The 26,978-nt window shown below is 36.7% G+C and overlaps 1 protein-coding gene across 3 annotated transcripts in view; it reads left to right on the plus strand.

The window, feature by feature from the left end:
* Positions 1 to 26,978, plus strand: part of SPSB4 (splA/ryanodine receptor domain and SOCS box containing 4) — a 163,255-nt gene that overhangs the window by 103,905 nt on the left and 32,372 nt on the right. The window contains exons 1-3 of one of the 3 annotated variants that reach the window (XM_087725499.1): positions 5,233 to 5,782; positions 17,012 to 17,159; positions 20,900 to 21,756. In XM_087725499.1, coding sequence (XP_087581625.1) covers positions 21,063 to 21,756 — 694 coding nt within the window. In that variant the 5' untranslated portion in view covers positions 5,233 to 5,782; positions 17,012 to 17,159; positions 20,900 to 21,062. Of the gene's footprint in view, positions 1 to 5,232; positions 5,783 to 17,011; positions 17,160 to 20,899; positions 21,757 to 26,978 lie in introns of those variants that run through there. The other 2 variants (XM_014076446.2, XM_014076447.2) reach the window with 2 other exon arrangements.

A 26,978-nucleotide genomic window follows, 5' to 3' on the forward strand; every position in this document is an offset into this window, starting at 1 on the left:
GTGTAATGAACTCAAAACACAAAAAGTTGAATTGTTAGTAACACAAATGTTGCTGCTTATATAATGCAAAACATTATGTTTAATGAAATAAATACATTTTAATGAAGGAATAAAGGCTGCAGTGTACTTAAAATGCTAATGAAAGAATTACTGTATCTGGTATTTATGGACCAGATCGTATGATGGAAAGATAATTGTTATAAGGGAAAACTTAGAAAAGAGCAATTAATAGTCTTCTCATTTTCTAAATATGTGTGGTTTTAGCTTGAGAAAGCAATTGCTACTTCAGAGATTTATGAAATCATTACATCCATATCTAATTATTCTAATATGTTCTTTATATGTTCAGCTACACTTATGGATGGTTCAGGAAACAGTAAGTAGCGTAGTAAGAACATTTACAAGAAATAGTAATCTGATCATATTTTGTCTAAGTTATAATGTAATACTGAATATGAATATATACATTTGTAAATATCTGCCCATCCTTCATGATGTGTAATTTTAGATTTTTATGATTCGAAAGTATAAATCATAGAAATAATATGATGTAACTTTATAGAGAGAGATATATTAAAATATATTTATACTTATAACTTTTATGAAAAATATTTGAAGCCACTTCTTTATATTTTTTTCTACTTTTCAACTTTTATCTTTAACTTTTTTCTTTTCTTTTTTATTTTTCTTTATCTCTTTTTGTCTTTACTTTTTAGTTTATGATGATTTTTAATCTTCCCATTTAAAAGTTTTAATAAGTATGTAGAAAATAAGTTAAAAAGAAAATGTGCCCGCCGCAAAAGTCTTTGAAAAATACCTTAATATCAAATTGGTAATTGTGCAGGAAACACTTTAACTGTTTATATTATTACATTGTTCTAGTCAATCTATTTCTATTAAAAGAAAAGAATTTAATCAAGACTAAAAATATTCTTCTGATCACCTGTCAGAAAAATTATGATTTTTTTTAAGCTATTCCCCGGTAATTAGAAAAATGACAGGAGAAAGAAAACTTATTTAAACATTTATGCATAGGAGTTTCTCTGTGATCTACATCAGGATACCAAGGTGAAATAGAGATCAAAAAATTATAAATGAAATTTACATTTCTTTTAGTATGGAATAAAAATCTAAAAAGGGCATCTTTACAGATCTACATAAAATAAAGACCAGAAGTTTAAAAGTATGTAATATATATTTCATATCGTTTTTACAACAGACAGAAACACTGACATTGAAATTTTATTTTTGGTAAAATGAAGAAACTTAAACATTCATTCAACTTTTAACAATATTAAAACATGTGAAGACACAGCTTTCATTGGGTAATATTTGTGATTGAATATTTATAGCAATAGCACTTAGTGGTTTACAGAGTCAGCATATTGTCCTCAACAATCTGGGTCTTCATTTTATTGACCTCAGAAGGATGGAAAGCAGAGTCAACTTTGAGTTGGTAAGAACTGAACTGCTGGCAGTTGGCAGTCAGCAGAATTAGCCTGCAATACTGCATTCTAAACACTGCACCACCACGGCTCTTATCTGTGTTTTAAAAATATTTGCTTCCATTCAATACCATTTATTGTCCATTGCATTACCAATAACAATCCTTTTCTGGATAGGAATTCCAGAAATACGGCTCATTCTTTTAAAAGGCAAATGGCTGATACCTGCAACTTGATTATAGGAAATAGACATATGCGCTCAAGTAGTCCCTTGATCCCAGACAGTGAAGGTTCATTTTAAACTGGGCATGAAATGAACAGAAAATAGTGCCAAGTTGCAACATTGATATAACCCAGCAGCCAATCCTCTGCAAGCATTCTGATGGTTGAATTTTGCACTACTTGAAGTTTCCAGAATGTCTTTAAGGGGTAGATCGACTTACACATTATATCAGTCTTGTCTGGAGTTGCAATTGGCAATAAAAAGCACTAGGAGTGCTTTTGACTCCTAGCTACTAAAATCAGCAAATTCCTGTAGCCATGAATTCCGGAAATGACAGTGCTTTCCTTTTTCTCTGTACCTCTGGGCAGCAGAGGAACTGATAATAACACAGTTGAACTGCATATTAATCACTATTGTTTATAGTCTATTACTTTTTAGCATCACGAGTGTAGCTCTGAAGCTCAGTTCTCCAGATATTAACACTTTATTCAGTGGCTTGTTACTGAGCAGTAGTCTCACAGATGGAACTAAGATTTTGCAGACAAAAATTAAACATAGGAAATCTGCTTCATAAAATGAGCACATACTGTATATAAATCTATGCTGTGAGGTTATTCTAGACTTCTTCCTGCCCTTTTGTGTAGACATTCTCAAAACAGGCTTGAAATGTCTAGCACCTGATATATTTACATTGACATAATGACGTTTTCTGGCCTGGAAATGCTGTTTCCTAGTTTCATTTCTTACAATCACATAAGAACAAGGCTGGAAAACATTGTAGGCAAGATCAAGTTTAAGGAATTGAAATTATGTAGTTGAGATCCTACTTTAAGAGTAATTATGCAAGCATATTAATATACTACATGTGCTGAAGTATAACAAGTTCTTCCTGTAAGTATAAACCATCATACATTATGAAATAACAGAGAACAGATGACATTTATTTTTAACATGTTGAGAATACATTTCAATGAATGTTTTTGCCACTTTTTGTAGATAATGATGTGCTATTTGAGACTCAGATGAGGGCTTCTCATTATTTACTTCTTTAAATTAGCAAACCTTAATATAGGAACTAAGTAGTGCTTCCAAATAAAATGTACTTGGAAAAAAAACTATAGCAAGTATCATGGCTATTCTCTTCCATTGGAATCATGGCTATGATATGAAATCTGACAGACCAGTCATGTCCAGAGTTATATGAATTTGTGGAAGGCAACTGTGTTTGCTGGTGCCACATTTGAAATAGAAAGTCTCTTTTAAATGCTGTTCCAAATATGTAGGTACTAGATTTGGTTCACCTCCAAGATGTGGTGGAGTCCTATTCTTGCTTCCATACATTCATGAATAAGTAGAATATAAGGAATTAATAATACAAGCTTGTTTTATATTACTATGCATATAGAATCTTGAACACAGGCTGGTCTCCTTAGCTTGCTTTGAGTGTAGTTCAGGATGTATTCATTAATTCTGTGGGATAGAGTAAATATGTAGACTAGGGAAGTTTTGCCAGGATCAAAAATTATCTCTTCCTCTAGTGGTATTTTCAAGTCCTATTATCTTTTATATTGTCAAAAACAGATGCATATAATCCTATCTATCTATCTATCTATCTATCTATCTATCTATCTATCTATCTATCTATCTATCTATCTATCTATCTATCATCTATCTATCTATCTATCATCTATCTATCTATTGCTAGTGGATGTTACAGGAAAATATCCTTTTTAACCTACAATAGCTAAAAGATGAGAAAAATTTTTCAAATTGTTAGTAAAGGCATTTATTTTTTAGAAAATAAAAAGTTATCCACTAATGCCTTTACTAACATTTGGTAGTTTAAAAAGTGCTACAAGTCGGATTCCTCCTGATTTTTCAGTATAGTAGATAATTAGTTTGGCATCCATCAAAATAACTATGCAAAGTATATGTGAAATGCACACAGAATCATGTATGTCTTTCCATTAGTTCTTCTAAACTGTGCTATTTTTCAAATTATGTTACTAGTAGATAAAGAGCATTTTCCTGCTCTTCCTTATTATTTAGGCTACCCTAAATAATCTGGGGCACTAAATAAAAATAGGGCAAAGCTTCCTTGGTTTTGGAAATATTTAGTATACCTCTTACAGCCACAGGCCTCCTTGAAAAATGAAATAAGGGTAAAAGTCCATTTAGCTATTGTGGCTTCTCATATATTTTAAAGCATCCAAGTTTCTTTCAAACAGTTCTTAACAATTTTTCAAAGGAGTGACTTTGAAGCTTGCTTTTTTACCTGCTGCACTTTTTAAATCCACTTGAGCAGAAACATATTACCACAGACCGACATAGAAATAAAAATATCTTCAAAAGTAATGGAAGTGAGAGGGTTGGAAGATTTAATTCAAAATGGATGAAAGACCTTTTAGAACTCTACTATTGACTATTCCAGACCCACAGCTTCTCAATAGCAAAATAGAACTGTCAATTCATGAACCATGCAAAAACATTTAAATAAAATAAAAGACTTTCAGTTTTCAGAATATTTTCGGTTTGATAGAAGGATGGAAGGATAGGTACTAATATTTAAAATCATTTCAAGATAATCAGTTGATTAATTACAATAAATCAAAAGACTGGGACAACCCAATTATTTGGAAAAGTTACAGTAGCAGCAACTTTGGTACCACCACTTTTTAAAAAGATCAAGAAAGTAAGATTTATCAGTGGTTTAAATCATGATTGCATGATTGCAAGGTGTAGGCATCTTCAAACTAGTTGCTGGAAGGCATGAATCCTAGACTGATGGTGGTTTAGTTCTTAAGTGTTCTTAAGTCCTTTTTATGGCCATCTACATTGTTCTAGCCATCTCCCTAACAAGGAAGGTGTTTGTTGGGTTAAAAAAAAGTATTTTAATTAGAATGATGCCTACACTGATAAAATGTGGAAACTTTACATGAGAACTATTATGTCACTGGAAGACTTTTAAACTGCCAAGAACCAAAACACAAATAGGCTTCAAATGAAAGCATATTTATTGGCTGAAATCTCATTTTCTGCAAGATATTTAGAGTTGTTTTTTTTAAAGGTGGGTAGCATTTGATGGAACAAAGCTATCCACATAACAATTGATTCAAAGCAAAAAACCAGGATGCTTGAGTAGGACAATTCCGAAAAAGAGGCAGCATCGTATGGAAGCCAAAACAGCGCACACTTTTTCCCCCTCATAAATTCGAGAAAGTCTCAAAATCAGAGACACGAAGGAACTTCTTTCTTTTGATTGCGAGACACCATTTATTCACAAGGGGTTAAATAATGCAGCTCCCGCCTGTGTAAACTCTGGCAGAGAAGTGTGTACACAGACAGGAAATGCAATCTGGGCCACCGTGAGACCAGTTCTGCTGCCCTTCTGCAGTCTGCCGGTGGACTCGCGCTTCGTGTTTGGGTGGGCATTCACGCACGCTCCCTCGTTCGCTCGCGGGCGGGCTTTCTCTCCCCCATCCCCACCTCCCCCTCTTTCCCTTAGCATGTAGGCTAAGTGGCGATGCGAAGAGGCGGGGGGGGGGAGGGAAGAGAAGGGGCGTCACCATCTGTTGTTAATTCTCCGGTCATTGGATTAGTAGCCCTCGGTGATGAGATCAGCAAGATCAGCTTTCAGGATGGGGTGCTGTACTGGCTTTAGCTGCAGGCTCTTCCCATCTGGGCTGTCTGTGTCATAAAAGGGGAGAGCTAAGAAAGGGGCGGGGGAGAGGCTGGGCAGAGAGAAAGAAGAAAGCCGAGGCATAAAAGCTGGAGGAATCTTTGAAGAAACAACGGCGAGGCAGCCGGGGCGGCAAAGGGCAGGCTGCCCAGAGGCCACTTTTCCTTCTGCCGAGAGTTTACAGCGGGGAGTTTCCTGTCGGTGCGGCTCGCCTCGATTGTCTGCTGCAAACGCGTGGAGCACGTGAAGTCCAGAAACCGGCGCCGGGCCGGGAGTGGAGGGAAGCGGACGGGCTATTTCTGCCGAGTTCTGGTGCCATCACCCCCACTTCCCATCACCCCACCGTGGCGTGGTTCCTCCCCGGCGTTGAGCTCCAACTTTTCTGAGTTGTTGCCTCCGGAGCGGGAATAGCATATCACAAAACCAGCAATTGGGGTAAGCAATAACGGGGTGTGGACGTGTTTTTTCCCCACTGTTGAAGGGAAATAATCTTGCAAACGTCCCAAGATTCTCTGTTGCTGATTCTGCTTCCAAGCGGCTTGTCTTTTCTCTCTGGATTTTTATGTATACGTTAAAAAAAAAAAAAAAAGAACGAGGCACTGTAGATGCTATAAATCCAAGACACGCGGGATTGACGGCGAGATGCTTCATTGTTTTTATGGTAAGTGTCTGGAAAAAGTGACGGCTAATCGGGAATGGTTTACTCAGCTGGCGATTGGACGTCAACATTTAATTGTGTCTCAAAAAATATAACGTTGAAGGAAAACAATGCTTGGCTTGGTGATTAAACAGCTGTTGCTAAAAATGAAACTGTGGGTAGAACTTCAGCGGCCCTTTGTAGATGCAGATTTAAAGTCTGGCTAAGCTTGGCTTGTTTGTATGAGGAATAAGTGGCTGATTATCGGAGAACAAATGAGCATGCGGTAGGTTACATGCGCTGTCTGAAACCATTATATTTTGCCAGGATGTTATAAACGGAGCTGAGACAAGGTTTAATTTACCAGGCTCACTTGTTCTAAGAGATGCAAGAATAATTTCCTGTGATCAAAGCTTCCTTGATGAAGCACTGTGACCCTAGTCTCTGCATGTACTGAGCCTTGTAAAAAGTAATGTAAATTCTACAATGAGCATCACATTTTCGTGCTAGTCATGCTTCCCAGAACAGCTGATTTCTCAATACTCCTGCAAAGTTACTGGATTTTTAAGTACAAATAACTCGTTCTAAAAAAAGGGGGGGGTATGAATTTTATATGGACCAGAAGTTTTGTGTCCAAAGGTTATCAACTATTGCTTTAATCATAGCTTCGCTTGAAGTGATTAGACTAATTAACTTTGTCCCTTCCCTTCCCAATCCTTTCAACAGTACTCCTTGTCCTGTTCTGGGTGGTAGAAACTATTCCATTGTGAAATAATTCATTCAAGGAATGTGTTTGTAGAGTTGGGAAGAGGCAGGACCTTCTGGCGGCTGAACCTTTTGTTTGGTCAATATATCGTGTTGCATTTTGGATGCTGAAAGGTCCTGTCTCTATTGAGATTTTTATTTAATTTTACAAATCGAGGAATGGAATTATATATTAGGGGGGAGGGAAGTATATATAGGTGCCAGCATCAATAACTGTAGAGATAGTGTGGATGAAGAGAGCTTCCCAAGATCTCAAATTCAAGAATGGAAGCCATTCTTCTATTTGTGTCTTGTTATTTGACCCAGCACAACCCCTCTGCTCAGTTTCATCACTTGCACTTAGGAGAAAAGTAATACTTTCCTTTCTGGCAAGGGCACCGAAGCTTAATTTATTAATGCATCTGAGACACTCTGACTTTCTCAAGACACTGCTAAGGAAGAATGAACAGAGTATACATTGGAAGCTGTGAAATGAAACACCACATTTCTATAGTAACTCTTTGTGAGAAACAATAGAGTAGACTGAGAGTCCACTGTTTAAGGCAGTGGTCCTATTGAATCTCATTATTTTGTAATTTTAACAAGCAATGACCCTACCAGGAACTATTTGTATAGAACGGTAAAGGTTATCATGAAAGTATATCTTTTATATATTTGGTACATGCCTAGTTTGTAAATAACTAGCAGCCTTGAAAAGAGTGTCCTTAGCTATATCACATAGGTATATAACTCAACCAGTAAAGACAGAGGCTTGAAGTAACTGCAGTGCAGTCAAACTGTGTTAGCCATTTCAGTTCCAGTAAAACCAATGGAAGTTGGTTATTAGTTTTTAGCCACAGTACTTTCAAAGAAACTGACATAGATTAGATCCTGTATGCTGGTCCACTGATCATGGTTATTGATTAGATTGGGGGGGGGAATATTTTAGACTTCCAAGGAAAACTTTTTGTTGCAGATCCTTGTTAGCTTCCAATAAATAATAAATAGCCTCGTGTCGCACGATGATGCCTGCTGAGTGAAAACTATCTCCTGCTGCTTTGTGGCAACACTCATTAAGTCTCCAGACTTCTTGTGGTAGGGTAAGCGTAGCATAATGGATTTTCCGTGTACCAAGAGCAGACAACTATTCCTGTCTCCCTTCCTCCCTAGATGCTGCTTGTCCCAGTTCTGTGTTTAGGTCACTGTCTAACTCTTTCAAGTGAAATGTTTGTCGCACTCAGTCTTTCGTCTCCTGTTTACTAGTGTTACATCTGCTGGATGTTGATGTCTTGAGGAACAGGAAATTATTTTTCTATTCATTCAGCAATTCTGTTCCCATATTCAGTTCTCGCAAATAATTTATTGCATATTTACCCCATTTACATTACATATCTAACTGACTGGTTACAGTTGGCAGGAAAAATAGGGTTGTCACAGTCCAAAACTTGAGAATTGTCTTTGTGATTCCTGGGCATTTCCCCCCTCCCTTTTAGAATTTTTTTTGTTGGAACAGCATACAGAACACAGCACGGTTGAATCTAGTAGTAAGCCCTGAAATTAAAAGGTTAGTTTTTCTCATATTTCTTTTGGAAATATAACTTTATTGTAGGTTTGCATTTTCTCTCTGAGATCTTTTTAACAGGGCTTTTTGAACACTTTTTAATGAGGTCAGGATCTAGTGCATTGATGGCTAACCTTTTTGTTGTCACTTGCTGAAAGCGTGCACATGTGTGCCCATACCCATAATGCAATGCACACGTGACAACCGCCCTATGTGCCCCGCCCTCCTGTGCATGCGTGCATGGCCCCACGTTCTACTTTCCCCCCTGCGCATGCGAATGTGATCCCCGGGCCCTGTTTTGGGCCTAGCAGACATCCCAGAAGCCTCTTGAGGCAAAAAATGGGGTACGGGGGAAGCATGTGCCCGCCCGCACCCACAAATGCACGTGTAACCCCCCCATGTATGTGTGCACATCTCCCGCATCTGCCCTGCTCCCCACACATGCATGGCAGAGGCCTGAAAATCAACTGGCCGGAGGGAGGTGCATGCGCATGCGTGGTGGAGCTGAGCTGGGATGACGACTCACATGCCCGTGGAGAACCTAGGTTCACCATCATGGATCTAGTGCATAAATGGAATTTATATTTTTAAAGCTTTCCTTTTCTTTTTTCTTTGAAAGTGCTAATTCTAGCTAGTTCTGCTGTTTTTCATACATCCTTTATTAACAGCATTCTTCCAAGACATCAATATTACTATAATAAAAATGCTTTTAAACTATAAGATCTTCAAGATTCAGTTCTTACCTTCTAAGGTAACATACTTGATGGAAATTGAATAATTGCGAGAGTTCCATCAATTTTCAAATGCTATTGGAATATGTAAATCCCAAGCCTTAGGCCAATATAATATAGTTGCGCCCCTTCCTGGATCGGGATGCTCTGTGCATAGTCACTCATGCCCTCATCCTTTCTCGCCTGGACTACTGTAACTCTCTCTACATGGGGCTGCCCTTGAAGAGCACCCGGAGGCTTCAACTGGTTCAGAATGCGGCTGTGTGAATTATCATGGGGGGCACCTAGGTCCTTCCATGTTACACCCCTTTTAGGTGGCCTGCACTGGTTGCTGGTTGTTCTTCCGGGTGAGATTCAAGGTACTAATTATGACCTTTAAAGCTCTCCTTGGCTTAGGCCCAGGATACCTGCGAGACCACCTACTGCCACTGATAGCCTCCCACCGTCCAGTGCGATCCCACAGAGTTGGCCTCCTCAGGGTGCCGTCGGCCAGACAGTGTCGGCTAATGAACCTTCTCTGTGGGAGCGCCTTCCCTCTGGAATGAGCTGCCCCCGGAGCTTCGTATAATCCCCGACCTCCCGTCCTTCCGACGTGCCCTAAAAAGTTGGCTTTTCCAGCAAGCCAGCTTGGCTTGAACAAAACAAAATAAATATAGCAATAGCAATAGCAGTAGACTTATATACCGCTTCATAGGCCTTTCAGGCCTCTCTAAGCGGTTTACAGAGAGTCAGCATATTGCCCCCAACAATCTGGGTCCTCATTTTACCCACCTCGGAAGGATGGAAGGCTGAGTCAACCCTGAGCCGGTGAGATTTGAACCGCTGACCTGCTGATCTAGCAGTAGCCTGCAGTGCTGCATTTAACCACTGCGCCACCTTGGCTCTTGTTAATTTTAATCAAATTTGTTTTAAAAAAATGTTATTGTTAATCTTAATTGGGTTTTTTTTGGATATTCTATTTAATTTTTTTTAACTTTTGTAATATGTGTTTTTTTAATGTTGTACGCCACCCTGAGTCCTTGGGAGAAAGGCGGCATATAAATCCAATAAACCAAACCTAAACCAAACAGCAGTTTGTAGTTCTGAAAAGTCAGCCTGGGTTCAGATAAATTTGGAAAAAGCCCACTGTGAGTTATTAACAGTCATACTGACCTCATAGTACATAATTAATTAATCCGGTAACTATCAATGCAAGGTTGAAGATGGCTTGGTTCATTGACATTTTTAAAAGCATATTTATTATATTACATATATACATATTCATCACCTTTGGTTCATGTAGGATGACCAGCTTCATTCATCAATATGGTCTTTGCAATACATCTGAATATTATTTCTGTGTCTGTCTAATAGATATCCCTGTTCTAATGAGTGTTCCATCTTACACTGCTTCTTGTCCTCTAGCTGAATCATGTACATCTGCTGCTTTTTGGGGTGTTGGTTTACTAAGATTATTCCAAGGTAAACAGTCTGTTCCCAGAATATGTGGCCAGCACTTCCCTGTTTTTATTTTTGTGCACATTTAAAGTCATTCTCATCTGTAGAATCAAAACTGTCTTTTAAATTGTAGTGTGGTATTTATTTGTCTACTTGGTACGGGAAAATATTTGTCTCTATCCTAGGGAGAAAATAGATACAAACCAAAGGATAGCAGTGAAAAGATACAATAATTTTCCATTCTTATTCTAATCTTTATTAGGGAAAAATAATGTGTGTTCGTAAGATAGAAATTCTAGCATAAAAGAGAATACATAAACAAAACATTAATTATGTATGAGTTTCTATGTATGATGTGCAAGTGCACAATGATGCCATCATGGTTTCAACTAGACTTTGCTTTGTAATTATGAAATGAAGTGACTATTACAATTACAGTTGGCCATTATCTTTATCAGTGCAGGCCTTTGTTAGTGGGTTCCATATATGTAGAGTAATATTCCAGTTGCAGATAGAAAAAAATGATGCATCCCACATGGAGGCATGATCAATTCTTACAATTCTTACTACAAAATTTATAATTCGGTTAAATTAAGCATTAGTCATTCTCTGTCCAGTTTTTGGTATTAACTTTTCTGAAAAAATATATTTATTTTAAATAAAACAATAACAACACCCCCATAATAATAGGCTGAGCTTATGATATTAAAGATGTTATAGTACGTGTGTGTGTGTGTGTGTGTATCCAAGAGTACTCGCCTTGCAGAAAGATGGGTGGTAACCAAATTTATTAAATTAAACACACACACGCGCGCGCGCACACACACACACACACACACACACACACACACACACCAAAACATGAGATCTTGGCATGGTGTGGGGTGTGAATTCAGCCTTTGTAGTTTATAGACAGTTGATAACTTTGTGTGGTCTATGGATCAAGCCAATAATGGCTTATTCAGGTAATCATGGTTTAGTGCTAATGATCTCATTTGCATTGCAATTGGCTTGGAGTGATATGTTGTTAATAAGTAATAACAGAATTATAGAGTTTGAAGAGATCTTCAACATCATCTAATCCATCTTAATACTCCTTTCAGGATCCACTAGTATATCTACAATAGATGCCTACTTAACCCCTCTCTGAAGACTTTCAGTGAAGTAGAATGCATCACTTCATGTGGTGGTCTGTTCCATGGTCCATGGCCAAATAGCTCTTAATGTCAGAAAGTCCTCCTATATCTAGGTTGAACCTTATATCCTTGTTCTTCTAATGTGTTAATTCTATTCCTTTTTTTCTGTGATAATAGACTTTCTTTTTGTTTCTATGAATGCAGTAGTTACCGGCTAGATAGTGATTTTTTCCTTCCCTAAGCCAGATGAAATTTAATACAGAATGTAATGTCTATTTTGAGAAATCTATTCAGGCATCTGAATAATTAAGAACTGAGAGCACTATGAAGCCCAGAGACCTCAGTGCTGTAAAAGAACTGACATTCTGTGATGGGAAAAGGTTGCCAGCTCAATGAATTCTAGAACATTGCCTGGAAGAAAATCAAGAAATGACACTGCACTTGAAGTACATCTTCCTTTTATACCAAACCAAATAGAAACCTCCCACAGACCCATTAGATCTCATAGGGTTGGCCTCCTCCGGGTGCCATCTACCAGCCAATGCCACCTGGCTATTACCCGGGGGAGGGCCTTCTCTGTGGCAGCTCCGGCCCTCTGGAATGAACTCCCCGCAGGGATTCGGACCCTCACCTCTCTCCAGGCCTTCCGAAAAGCCGTCAAAACCTGGCTTTGCCGGCAGGCCTGGGGGTGATGAGTTCCCTCCCCTCTCGACATGTATGGTTGTGCGACTGTTGTCTACTTTTATTATTTGTTTTTTGTCTTTTTATGTTCCCCTTTTTCCCCCCTTGAATTGTTCGCCGCCCTGAGTCCTCCCGGAGAAGGGCGGCATACAAATAATAAAATACAAATACAAATACAAACCTTAGATTCAATAATTGGAGTTAATCATTAATTAATCTAATTAATTTAATTTAATCTATTATTTTAGTTAATCTAATCACTGCTTATTTCTACATTATTTCTACCTTTATCACAGGCTGAACTAGCAACCAAAATGGAAAGCCCTTTCTAACTTAAAAAGCTTGAATCAATCTAGTTTGGTACTAATGTTTTTTTGGACCAGTCTGTCAGACAGAAGATTGCAACTTAATATTTATTCAGAAGCTTGGAATGCCTTCTTGCCCTCCTTTCTCACAAAGTAAAACAAAGCACCTATTTCATGGGGACAGTTCCATATCTTTTGGAAATTGCACTAAGCAACATATCCATCTTTTGCAAAACTTTGTGCAGTAGGAAATTCTTCATTGTGTTAAACTCTGGCAGTTAAATCTTGTACTTTCCTCTTCAGAATTAGGACATGTTAAATTTAGGGGTTTACTATCAGGTATGTAAGGTTTCAGGTTTTGATAGATTGTGTTTCTTGTACAATTTTAAAGCAGAAAGCAGAGAATTGTCTCACTTTAGGGCAAATACTAAATATCTGTCGAGTTCATAAATTCTGGTAAGATTTGATTGTTAATACACAGGCTGAAGTTCATCTCATTGTAATTTGTTTTTACTTTCTCAAGTCTTTTCTTACAGTATTTGGCTAAGAGGTTATAACTTATAATAGAAATCTGTAGCATGGTCAGGTATTTAAATGTTCCAGATCATCAAGTGATATCTATCTCGATCCCTTTCACGATGAAATAAAACCATTATGTATGAAATTGAAAGTTTGATGGATGTCATTTCCCACACATTTTGTTCTTAAATTATAGAAGCATTTCACATAACTATTAAAAAAGTTGTAGGGCTATGTTTGAGGGTTGAAAAAAATCTTGGTAACTATGAGATGATGACAAAAAGATGCAGAAGTATATCACTTTTGCTGTTATCTAGTGATCATACAGACTTTTGAAGCCCAGATATAGTAGATACAGATTTTGTTTCCCCTGTAATCTATTTTAAAGTGTTCATTTTAAAAAAATGTTCATAGAATGAAAAAGTTAGAATGGATGTTGACTGTCATCTAGGCGACAGTTCCACTACCTTTCTGACTTTGCGGACTGGCAGGGGGAGGGAATGGTTCAGTGCGAGTGGTGGGCACACATGTACAGCTCCATTTGTGCAAGCAGTGGATACATGCTCCTGCCGCTCACTCAAATGGAATTGCACGCATTCTTGTCCACTGCTCATGCAAGTGGAGTTGTGTGCGCGCTCACCTTACCGCTTCTGTAGCCTGATTCCAAATGGACTGTGGCCCGGTATTGGGTTGCGGCCTGGTGGTTGGTTATCCTGATCTAGACACAACCTCTGCCCAACCTAGGAATCAAGTATTACACCTCCCCGCAGAAGGCTATATGGTTTCTGTTGAAACATAGCTGACCATGTCTCAAGGCAATTAGTTCTATTATTGAACAGTTTAATGGAAACATATTTCCCCAATGTCTAAATGTCTTTTAAACTCTTTACTTTTTGTCCTCTATCTTCTGGATCCCTTTCGCCTTATCTTTTCCATGATAGCCTTTTAGATACTTGAAGACAACTATCTTCCCTTCTAATAGTTTTATCCAGGTTAAGCATACCCAATCTCTCAAAACATCTCTCCTTTTTCAGCTCAGTTCACTAGTCCCTCTTATCGGGATATGTTCTAACTTGTTAGTTTACATTTCATTTTTTGGCCATATTATTAGAAAAGATTCCTATATCCATCTAATTTTGCCTACCTCTATAATGGTCCATAAGAATAACGTAGGGCGAGAAGAAGAAAAAACACTGCCTAAACAATGCAGGTATTCTAAAATGTATTCTAAAATTCCAAATCATTTTTGAAGTTTGCATAGCCTTAATGTTTAAGTGTGATGTCATTGCACCATTGATTGCTTTTACTTCAAATTTGATACCTTTACATTATTGTGGAACAGGAACTTAAATATGAAAACATTTTTTTTTCTAGTTTGAATGCTCTTTATGCTATTACAGACACTGTCTCAATCAGCCTGACTGAATTGCTTTTGAACCAGTTATCTTCTGGCAAACATTTCTGAGAATAATGTTTACAAGAATTAGAGCTTAGTATACCATTCAGTACTTCTTGGAGAAAGGGGAGAATATAAATAAATTTCACACACACCCCTCACAAAAAAACCCTCTAAATTTGCTTCCTGCTCCTAAAGATGATGAAAGAAAGATCTTTGCCTGTCAAACTGTAAATTTAGTTTTCATCCAGCATGTTTTATCTGAAGAGTTTCATTTCCCTGCGCTAAAAACTGTGTGTGATTTGTTGCTTTATTGCAAATTATAGTTTCTTCGCTTATTTAGTTTTCCTTATTCAGCTTATACTGTTGCTTTTTTACTCAAGCAAGTATTTGACAATAAAACATACATTAAATTGGATACTAAAATTAACTAAAGCAGAACAAGGTATCTTTGTGCATTTTCTAAACACCAAGCTGGTGATAGACAAAAACAGTTCCAGAAAATGTGCATTCCATAGTGTGGGAGCAATACAAGAGAAGCCCATTCTCTGCACACTAGGTAATATGTTAAAATAAAAGCAAGACAGCTATTTCAAGTATCTTTATATTCCTGCACAGATTGGGTTTAGTGGCCTAGATAGCCCATTCGGCGGTTTCATTTGGTGATTCTATTCTCTCATTTAGATTTGGCTCCCATCAAACAATATTATGGGAGAGGCAGTAGCCTTCTAAATAGCCAGATCTTAAGCTATATAATGCTTTAAAAGTAAATATGAGTGCATCCAGCAAGCTGTGCAGATCGTTTGGTACTGGATTCATAAGTCCCTATAATTTTACATTGTGTAGCAGCCGGGCACTTTTTAAAGTGCATTCCTAACTGTGCCAACTGAAAATCCACTTAAACTGTCCAGACGTGTTAATAGAGTCACTTAGGGGAAATGGGTACTATTAGAAATAAGATGAATAAAAATAAATAAATAAATAAATAGAAGCATTAAAAAAAAGAAGTAGTTTTGTCAGAATGACTCTTGCAATACAAGCATTGTCTTTTATGTATGTGCAACACCATGACAGGCTATAAAGTAATCCAAGTTTGCAACAGTGAGCAATGGCTCATCCTGCTTTATTTCTCCCCTGCAGGCAGTGGAAACTCCACTTCTTTGGAACACATAAACAAGTCACAGCTCCCATCATGTTGCTGTGTTTTACCATCTTGCTTGTTTTGTCTTTTGACCCCTCAGAGCGTACACATTTAGACGCTTGCAACCACATCCAAAATTAGCTGAACCAGAATCCCCCAGTTTCCTATTCACCAGCACTCTTGGTACTCTTTTATTTCTGCTTCATTAAAAGGAAGGTTATGCAGAATATGACATTAAGTTTCGTACCAGTTGTTTTTATAAGTACTTCTTTCCAGTTAAAGTGAAAAGATTCATAATTTTATGGTCTATGTGTAACAAGTAATTGGAAAGCTATTGTCAGAAAAGGATACTATTTTGCAAAACAAAATATTGTTTTTGACTTTTAAGAGTTTTTGTATAGTCAATTTAATTGCACATCCCAATTGAAGATGTATTCTATCCCTTTTCTAGTTTGGCCTCAAAAGTTAGACATTCCAGTCTCAATGAATTACTTGTTGAAATTTGGAATTGTGAAACAATAAATTCTGTAAGAGTAAATATGCATAAGATTATTGTGTCTTTGGATTATTTTATCATTCTGTAAATCAGGGATGGGTAATACGTTGCTGAATTATAATTCATACTATGCCCTTTTATGCCTGGGGAAATGTTAAGTTGTAGTTATTAGAGTTTTCGCTTTTCTGTTCTATATTGTATCACATAGTGGCAACATTAGTTTGGGTAAATATATATCATAACTGTGTTTTATAGCATTTAGAGTTTTAAACTAGCTTGATTATAAATTAGTTTGTTCTTTTCTATAGAACAATCAGAATGGAATTAGAGATACTATTATCTGTAATTATAATTTTAAATGTTGTGTTTGTTAAGAGTTTTCTTCGAAACAGTAATGCTTTAGGAAAGTATTCAAGGGTTTGAAACTTCTAAGAAAGATTATACTAAGCTGCAAATCCCCAAACAACAGCTGATATATAGAATTCAGTCAGGTTCTATTCATGTTCCTATAATTGAAATTCACCAACAGTGTCACTACATAGCATAAAGAGATACTCACTCTGCCAGTTTCCTTTACCACCAAAGTCTTAGCCATTGCTTTGTTGAAAGCATTGTTGCATAATCAACAGATAATAGTAGAAGTTTGAAAGTAAAGAATGCTTGTTCTCAGTGGGGTGTTTGCCTTTTGTCATTGGCAAACCAATCAAACCTCATTGTGAGTACTGAATACTTCCTCAAAATTTAGCCAGCAAGGTCTTTCAGTAGTAAGTAATCCTGCAATCTTTTTTTATACAATTGATAATTCTACCTTATATCTCTGTAATGCAAATATATTGGTCATTCTTTTTTATATGCTTTTTTCTTGTTATTGTCCCTAAAGGTAAGATCTCGAGTAAATTATATTTGCCCATCTGATATTTGAAACTTGAATTGAAAGTATTTAAACAGATGAGATTTTCAGCTAGAATGAAGTACTACACAGTATTCTCAGAGTTTTCTTTTACGTTTTCTGTTACTTCATGAATCAGGTACTAGTGCTTTACATTGCTTTAAGTAACATCTATAACATTAAGTTATACATTTCTGAAAGATCATGCAACAATATTATTCTAAACAATGAAATTATATTTTCAAATTAGCTGATCAATTAAGCAAGACATAAAGAAAACAATGTAGACATATGCAGCTAAAAAATGTCCATAATGTTGATATTTGTCTTGTTTTTACAGATATCTGTGAACATTGTGAGTATATGTACATTCACACATTTAGTATTGGGTTCAACTTTCTCATGATATGTAGGAACTATTGTACAGTGGTGTAAAGGATTAGACAGTGAAAGTGTAAATGTAAAGATTTTTATGTTTTATTTTTATGTTGATTTTACTTGGCTTGTGCTAATAAATTGGAACACTGAGAACAGTCTCTAGATTGACCAGTAATAAAAGAAGATGAAATCTTTGATGGGAGTAGAAAATATCCTATACTCTTTGTATCTCTGACCCAATAACCTTTCCATCTTAATCATATGTAGTTGAAGCAGAGTGACCTGTTAATGTTTTATCAGCCAAGAACAATAGCTATGTCAAGAGCATTCTTAACTAAGGTGTATTGTCCTAGCCTAATTAAAATTATTATATATACCGTCCAGCATTTTCTATTCTTGCAGTTAATTAACTGGATTATTTTGAAAATATGCTGATAAATCTTAGGTAAAGGGTTTACTTCCTTGAAGAAGGAAGATTATTTTTGCTACCTCACAATTTGCATCTACAATTCCAGATGCCTTCATTCCTAATGTCAGCTCCTAAAATATTTTAATAATGTATTTCATTGGTGTGCTACGAATGCCTGTCTAGGCTCCCACAAGTGCTTCTCAATGACTTATACATGACTGGTTTCAGAATAGAATTGTAGAATGACTAATTCATTTTGTGTCTTGCTTATATGTGTATGCCAGTTTCTTCAAGGAAAACTGATACTCAGAATATTTAAAATCCTAAAGGTTTTGTCTTTGCTTATTTGTTTAATCTTTCTATATCAACATTGTTTTCTACTCATCTTTTGGTGTATGCTTTTGTTCTTCTCCTATATGGATTAATCTAGCTTTTCCATATTTTTTAAAAATGAGCTGGTAAAAACAGTTATTTTACCTTTTTTTACCTTGACCATAGATGTTCCGCTGAATGAAAGTATGTTTATTTTCAATATAAGTATGATAAAATAAAATAAGCCTATACATTATAGTTAAGTCAATCCTGACTGTCTACACTTATTTCTTTTCTTTTCTCTTTGATATGACATCATGCCATAACTGACTGTATAATCCATGTATTATTAATATATTCTGAAATCAATTATTTTAGACCAGGGGTGTCAAACTCGCAGCTCAAGTTGCCATCACGTGATGTATCACAACGTTTTTCCAGTTTGACAGCCCTGTTTTAGAGGCTTGTGAGCCTGAAACAATGAGTTTGTGTGCTAGTGCAAATCTGAGACGTGGCAAAAAAAAATTGCAAATTGCCAACATATCACCACGGGACACTGCAACCTCTTGTAAATGTGCACAGGTTGTCAAGTGCCCAAAATGTGATCACATAACTGATTTTTAATTTATTTTTTCTTTCACTTATTTGTGTCCAGTTCTCAGAAATTGCCAACTATGCAAATGATGGCATAACTACATTTTTGACTTATTTCATATGGATTCATCATGATACTCTTTACTTTTGTCACCAGTTTCATAGTTAGAACTTTCTTCACAATCAAAAATGATAATCTCACTTGTTTTCAATGTCTGTCTGATGTTTTTGTGATATAGCATGAATTTACAACAGTGGAATTCTGTCTGCCCAACTTAATTTTTGCAAGGCTCCACTTTCATTATTGGTATTGACAATGCTCTATTTAATATCTTAGCAGTTCCATGAAAAAACACTGGGAAATGAAACTCTTTTTCCTGCTTCAATTTGGATTACTCTCTGCTATGTGCAAACAGAGCTGTTATCCTGAGCATTTTTTCCCATTATGTACATGTGAAACCACAAAAATATTTTTGCCCCTATAGTATTTTAAAGAACAACTATTTTTTCTTACAGCAAGTCATTAAGAGCTAAGCAAAAAATATTAAGAGAACATTTTAGCAAAGATATAGGCCTCCAGATGTGGCATGACTTAATTACAAGTGAGCTTTTCCACAGGACAGATGTGAAATCTTAAAAATAACAGTTTGTCATGTAATATAGGGCAACTCTTCATGATTTCAGCTACAGACAGATCTAGGAAGGAGGCAATGGCAAACCACTTTTGAAAAAACTTGCCAAGAAAACTGCAGGAACTTGTCCAGGCAATCTCTGAGAATTGAGTAGAAGGGGGGGGGGATACAGAGGATGATGCTCACCTCACAATCACTGATCACATTTTCTCAGGTTTCAGAAAATAATCCTAAATTATCTCACACTGTCATCTAGCTATCTTGAATCCCAATTACTATAATCCTTGACCATAACAACCAAATAAGTTGGCTAAGAATATAAAGATTTGGACTCCAATTTAATAAAACAAAATTAGCTACAAATGCTATGGCAGTTAGTTTTTGGAATCCATTTTAAAAATAGCCTATTTAAGACATACAATTTGAATCATCAGTGGTGACTAAAGACAGGATAATTAACAATTATCTCTTTTCATTTGCTAACTTTATTTAGCAAGGCAAATTATCTTAAGATATTGATTGTAAGATTAAACCATGCTTCATTTGAGATTAGTCTAATACACTATGACAACTTTAAACATATGGGCTCCATAATATTGTTCAGAGGTTCCTAGCCAGATGGTATTTGCTACAGTGTACTGTACAATCTTCTATGGAATAAAATCCATCTTCTTTTATGGAATAAAATATTTATTCCATTTTGTAAGCTTCCAGTCTTATAGAAAGATAAAGACTCCCTTGAGCTGATTTCAGCTACTGATCACTGCATGTTTTCTTGGCAACTATATGGAAATGGTTTTCAACTGTACTCATCTATTCTGGCTTCCTTCCTTCCTTCCTTCCTTCCTTCCTTCCTCCCTCCCTCCCTCCCTCCCTCCCTCCCTCCCTTTTCTTTTTAGTAGCTTTGCTTCTAATTTTAAAACCAAAGAATTCATAGGACTTGCTAATCAAAAAAACATCTACATCAAATTCTGCCCCCCCTCCACCTCTCTTTCAAAAGCTATATTAATTGTTAAGATGTTAAGCCGTACATGTTTTTATAGGAGGCACGGTGGTTTCATCTTATTTATTTTTTTGCTATTGTATGTCTGCATCTCCTTGGTACAAAAGGTAGATTTAATAAGAGAAAGGGGTAAAAGCAAGAGTTTGCATAAAGAATGTCTTTAAGGTAAAATCAAGAATTAGAAGTGAAAATGGACACAGTCTCGTACATACCTAATAATATGGGCAAGCTGTTTGTATAGTGTCACATCCCTCTTGACTAGACTTTGGGTGGAAGGGCAAAAGGTGTGGAATGTCTCTGTCTGTTGTGGAAAAAAGGAAATGACTGTCTGTGCTCTTAAACTGTAGACTCAATATATCCAGCTGACAGTCTGGTTAAGGAGGACTGAAATACAAAGGCCACGAAGCTGAGAATAGTTAGGTCTTAATTTTAAAGCAACTTGGCACAAATCCCCCTTCTCCTTTTTTCCTCTCTGTTTTTCTTTTGAAAGAATAATTATGTGGTTTATAATTTGGCTACTTTTTAACCGGTGACTTTCTGCTTTATTTCAGAAGTGTGTTTTCAGAAAACATTGGCTCTGAAAGAGTCCAGAAAGAAGTAAATCAAGTTGCTGCATAGTGAGTCATTGGCTCAGCTTGAAAGTGCTTTCATGACTTGACACTGGGCCCACATTTACCCTTCACTCCCTGCAACCAGGCAATCTGCAGCTGAGCGATGGGCCAAAAAATCTCAGGGAGCATAAAGTCTGTGGATGTTCGGGATCCCCCATATAGACCAGTTAAACGAGAACTGAGGGGACCAGATTTCTGCAAGCCTGCACGATTGGATATGTTGCTGGATATGCCCCCGGCCCACTTGGAGATCCAATACAAACATGCTTGGAACAACGAAGATCGATCCTTAAATATATTTGTGAAGGAAGATGACAGACTAACCTTTCATAGACACCCGGTTGCTCAAAGCACAGATTGCATCAGGGGAAAAGTTGGCTACACAAGGGGACTCCATGTCTGGCAGATTCACTGGCCCACTAGGCAACGAGGAACACATGCAGTAGTTGGGGTCTCAACAGCAGAAGCCCCTTTGCACTCTGTAGGATATACATCATTGGTTGGTAGCAATAATGAATCATGGGGCTGGGACCTTGGACGGAACAAACTTTATCACAATTGCAAAAACCAGCCTGGAGTGACCTATCCTGTGTTTTTGGAACCAGATGAGTCTTTTGTACTTCCAGATTCCTTATTGGTAGTTTTGGATATGGATGAAGGAACCCTTAGCTTCATCGTGGATGGACAGTATCTTGGAGTGGCCTTCAGGGGCTTAAAAGGGAAAAAACTGTATCCTACAGTCAGTGCGGTATGGGGGCACTGTGAAATTACAATGAGATATGTCAACGGGCTTGATCGTAAGTGTTTCATTAACATTTTTCTTCTTCTTTTCAGAATATGTAAAGATACTTGTTACATTGCCAAGCTGACATTGTGTCCATGTTAAATGGACTGACAAGGCAAAAGTACACCTGCTGTTCTATATCCATCTGTCAAAGTATCTCTAGGGCTCATCCGTTGTGTTGATAGCTGCAGCTTTGAGCAGCAGGAAAATAGGAATTATTTCTAAAAGGAATGTTTTTTTTCTTTTTATTATGTGTAGGCGGGTGATCTGCGAGCCCCAAAATACAATGAATGCAGTTTTTTTAAAAAAAAATTCTTTCTTTAAAAAAGGCTGCAGTATTAAATGTTGATTGTGAAAAACTAACACAAATCCCATTGGTATTCCAGAGTGAATGGTTTTGCAAAATTACATCTGCCTTTGGGATTCAAACTTAATGACTAGATTGCGTAATACAGGAAGCTTTTGAGAATCATTTCTAAATATATGCATAAAGGTTGTCTTCCATCTGTGGTTTTTCCTTACTTTCTTTTTTCTTTACGGTCAGAAAAATGATAGAGGGGTTTTGTGGGGGTGGGATTTATAAAAGTTAAGCGCCTGCAATGTATTCATACTGCCTCCACCTTCTCCTTGCATGCTTGTACTGGATCTCATTGGGTCGATTCATTTGGGAAGCTCTGTGAGACTTCCTCATAGCAGCTGGTCTTCAGAGCTGCTTGCTGAGCTGGAAGAAGCAGAGAGTTATTCCATTTGCATGATGTGACTCATGCTGTTTTCTCCATTAGGCACAGTTCTTTCCTAATCTCAATTGAAGAGCCTCTCAGTTGTATCACTGCATGTTAGTGTTTCTTTTTAATCACTCACAGCAGATTGAAGTCTTAGCAGTCTGCGGCACCGCTAAAGGTGCCTACAAAACGCAAAGCCCACATAACCTTCAATGTTTGCGGCAATATAGTGATTGGTAGTGCTCTTTTTTTTTTTAATCATTGAAGAAAAAACTTCTACACAAACACGATGCAGTCATTGTAAGTGACCTGTGAGCAGCATGAGTACTCAACAGTGTGACCAGGAGGCCATTGATTGTGAAAGACTTGCACAGAAACTGACATGAGCCATCTGTCATAAGTAGGGTCCATCACTAGCTCAGATCAGCTGCCATGAAAAAGGCGTGTATAATCATGGCAGATCTGCTGCAACTGAAGGAAGAAAAGGAAGAAGAAAAGGATGAGCAAATACAGATATGTTGCTGTGGGAGAAAGGGAGAAGAAGTCCTGGAAGAAAAACAACAACAGTAAGGTCCAATAATTACCATAGATTCAAGGTCTCGTTTGTCATTTTGGCATCTATGGGAATAACAGCATATGCTTTATTTTATTTAGATTTTAGCGAAAGTCCCCACCCCCCCATTTGCATAAAGTATGAACTAATACAGTGTGTTCCTTTGTAACTATTGAACTTTCCAATGCTAAACATTATACATTTCTGAAATAATTTCTTCATATGATTGAGAGTTACAAATCCATTTTGACCACCATTCAGCTATTTCCTTAAGATTTCAAATTCAGTGTTTCTCAGAGTTTGTACAGTACACATGTTGCCTGGGGAATTCTGAAATTTGAAGTCCAGATATCTTAATGTTGTTGAGGTTGAGAAACACTGGATAAAACTATTAGGCAATTCATGCTGTTTATTGTTGCCGTGCCTTCTGTCTGTGTGCATATATAATAATAAGTTGTTGACTTATTACCGACTTAGAACAAGATCCCTCCCAAAGTATTTGCAATATGGATTAAAGTTCTGATGGTTAATTCCACCCCCGAAGTCACATGACTATATTTTGGGCACCCAGCAACCAAATGTCTTTTACAGCTGTTTGCATAATCCATGCATTTACATGACCATGATTTATGATGGGGTTTTTTTTGCTGGAAACCGGCATGTACTTGTATTTTCGGGGGGAGGGGGGGGGACCAGACATGGCAAGCAATGAGTTTTGGGTGGAAAAAAATTGGCTACAGTCACATGATGACCTGCTTAATGACCAGCATGATTTAGCATAATTCTGGGCTCAATTAAAATTATACGTTAAGGACTAACTTTCATCTTCTAGATTTTGAATGTTGAGTAGCACATGTTGAGTGGCACACATGCAGATATGCAAGAAGAGGTTTCATCATTAATCCAGGGCTTTCCAAATATACCTTGGAGTTGCTTGTTGGGGCTGATGTCACTAAATGGCACCATGTTTGAACAGAGATTAAGCTGAAAACTATTATTATAGAAAGAAATAAACTTTAATTTTTAATAAAAAGCATTTATTGTAACTGGGGAAGACATCATAATTTCTACAGTGTATGCTTTGTCCTTTTATTTTAAATGTCATTCCAATTTTTATCGGTGGATTTTTTGGAAGAATTTCAGGCAATTAGTTTAGTAAATAACATCAACTTTCTTTATTTATGTATTTATTTGTTTTATATGGCCAATCCATCTCACCAAATGACTTTGGGCAATGAACAAAATTTAGAAAAATGAGAGCAGTTAACAATAGTACAAACATTAAAGCATTAAAAATTAAAATATACAGTTGGTTTAATTTGAAACAGCAGTGTCATTATCTAAGATCATAAAATGAAAAGATTTTTTTACAAGCTGGAAAGCTAGAACTTTTACGAAAGTTTTATAGATAATTGAATTGAAATGGGAGAATAAATGTTTGGGAGCCATCTTGGTCTAATGGTTAAGGCAACAAGATAGAAAGCAAGAGGCTCTGAGTTCAAGACCACCTTAGCCATGAAAGCCAGCTAGGCCAGACATACTCTTTCAGTCCAACCCATTTCACAGGGTGGTGGTTGTTGTGGGGAAAATAGGAGGAAGGCTTTTTAGATATGTTGCCGCCTTGAATTATTTGTAAAAATAATAAATGTGGGCTGCAGATAAGTAAATGTTTTGACATGAAAAATGGTTGTCATTTCACTGGAAACTGACAGAAGTTGACTTTATAAAAATAGAAATAACACCAAGCAGTCTGTGGAGATTCTCAGTCATCCAGATCATAGTTGTCCCAAAGGTACTTTTGCAAGAGGCAACTGGACTTTCTTGTTTTTCTTTGAAGATGTTTCACTTCATATCCAAGAAGTTTCTTCAGCTCTGGTTTTTATTTGAAGATGTTTTGCTTCTCATCCAAGAAGCTTCTTCAGAACTAAAGAAGCTTCTTGGAGGAGAAGTGAAACGTGTTCAAAGAAAAACAAAGTCCAGTTGCTTCTTGAAAAAGAACCTTTGGGACCCCAAGCAATGTTGCATTCAGAGATAAAAGAATACAATTAGTTTTACAGGCAAAGCGAGTTCCAGCTCATTCATGCAAAACTTTCTTATGTGATGTAACAACCAGATTTTTGTCTTTTGTTTTCTGGTTTAGTTAGGAAAGGAAATCCTTAAAATAAGAAAAAAAAATACATTTTAAAATTTTAGTCTTCCTTAGGCTTAATTGTAGTTGTAAACCGAGGACTATCTATATAGATAAAAACAAATCTGCTTTGAAATGTATGGGGCACATAATATCTTCCTGCAATTCTTAAAGAAATATTTATTTTTTTAGAGTTGCTTACCAGTTGCAGTGGATAGTTATGTGATGCCATTTGAATGACTTATTTTATCACGTTATAGACAGAGCTGTATGAGATATTTTACATACTCCTAAATATCTTTTTGTCTTGAAATACAAAATACTGCACAGCCCTAATGACTACATTTTGGAGAAGATGGTGTCTGTGTTATGTGATGGGTATGTGGATTACAAATAGTCCTTGGCTTGGACCACAATTAAGCCCAAAATTTATGTGGTTAAATGAGACATTTGTTAAGTGAATTTTACCCCATTTTACGAACTTTCTTGCCACAGTTCTTAAATTGATCAGTTAATAACCGAGTTGTTCAGTGAATCTGGCTTCCCCATTGACTTTGCTTGTCAAAAGTTTGCAAAAAGTGATGAAATGACCCTGGGACACAGCAACAGTCATAAGTATGAACCAGTTACCAAGCATCTGAATTTTGATCACATAATCATGGGGATACTACAAAGGTTGAAATTGTGAAAAATGGTCATATGTTGCTGGTGTAACTTTGAACAGTCACTAAATGAACCCTTGTAAGTTGAGGACTACCTGTATTTAGAATCTTGAGAATCTGGCTGTCATGAAGTAGACATCTAGTGATGTCTATTTTTTGCCCATCACAAGGCAGATTCACCTAAGGACAGCAACTGGGACTGCCACAACTGCCACCATAAGTCAGTGAGGTCACATGATACACTTTATGATCATGTCGCTTAGCAACAGAGATGCAAGTCCAGTTACCATAGTTAAGTGAGGACTATCTGTAATTCTCTTTGTGATTTGTATAGTTCATACTTTATTTATTATTTATTTAGCATATGGCATATCATGCATGGACTAGAATTATATTTTAACATTTCATCTAAATTAATCAAATATACTAACAGATAAATGTTAAAAAGATCTATGTTCAAAAATCCTTATTAAATGTTTCCTCACTTTAGCTTTGAGCATGAAGTGTGGTTTAACTGAAAGAAAAATTAATGCATGATGTGATGCTTTTTATTAGTTTGCCCAATAAAATTTGTATGGTGATCTCAGAAAAAAAGTCATTTAAAAGCAAAAGGACATTTCAGTGTAAGACAGAAATAATTATCTTAGTAATTTACTGATGACCATACTGACCTTTGAATGCCCATTAAATCCCAATTAGTTGCTGAAAAATGCAAATGCATATTGGGATAATCTGCTTTCTGTTGCTCAGACAGCCTACCAAATTAATGCATAAAATCATTGTCTTTAAAGACAGAAAATTAGTAGCACATTTACATGTTTGCAGCAGCTTGTCAGTGCATCCTCTGTAAGTTCTTTATTGGAGGTCAGCTTCCTTGCTGCTCTGATGTTTCAAACTAATTTTGCTTTTGACTGCTATATCTAGTTATTAGAAGTGCAATTTTCTTTCATGTTTACTTCAGTGGGAAGGGGAAGTGAAATGTAAGGGACATCTGTAACATGAAGCATGTTTCCAACATTTGATTATTTACATCTGTGTAAATTATTGATTAATTGTTGACTAATGAAACTTGTAGTAATGATGATATGGAATATATTTTCCAATTTTATTACTGTATCTATATTACACTATCTCCATTGGGTAGTAGTATCTGATTAACCTTGTCAGTCA

This window comes from Thamnophis sirtalis, unplaced genomic scaffold (genome assembly GCF_051295495.1).
Source record: "Thamnophis sirtalis isolate CommonGarterSnake01/CBP01778 unplaced genomic scaffold, rThaSir2_p1.2 scaffold_11, whole genome shotgun sequence".
NCBI lineage: Eukaryota > Metazoa > Chordata > Lepidosauria > Squamata > Natricidae > Thamnophis > Thamnophis sirtalis.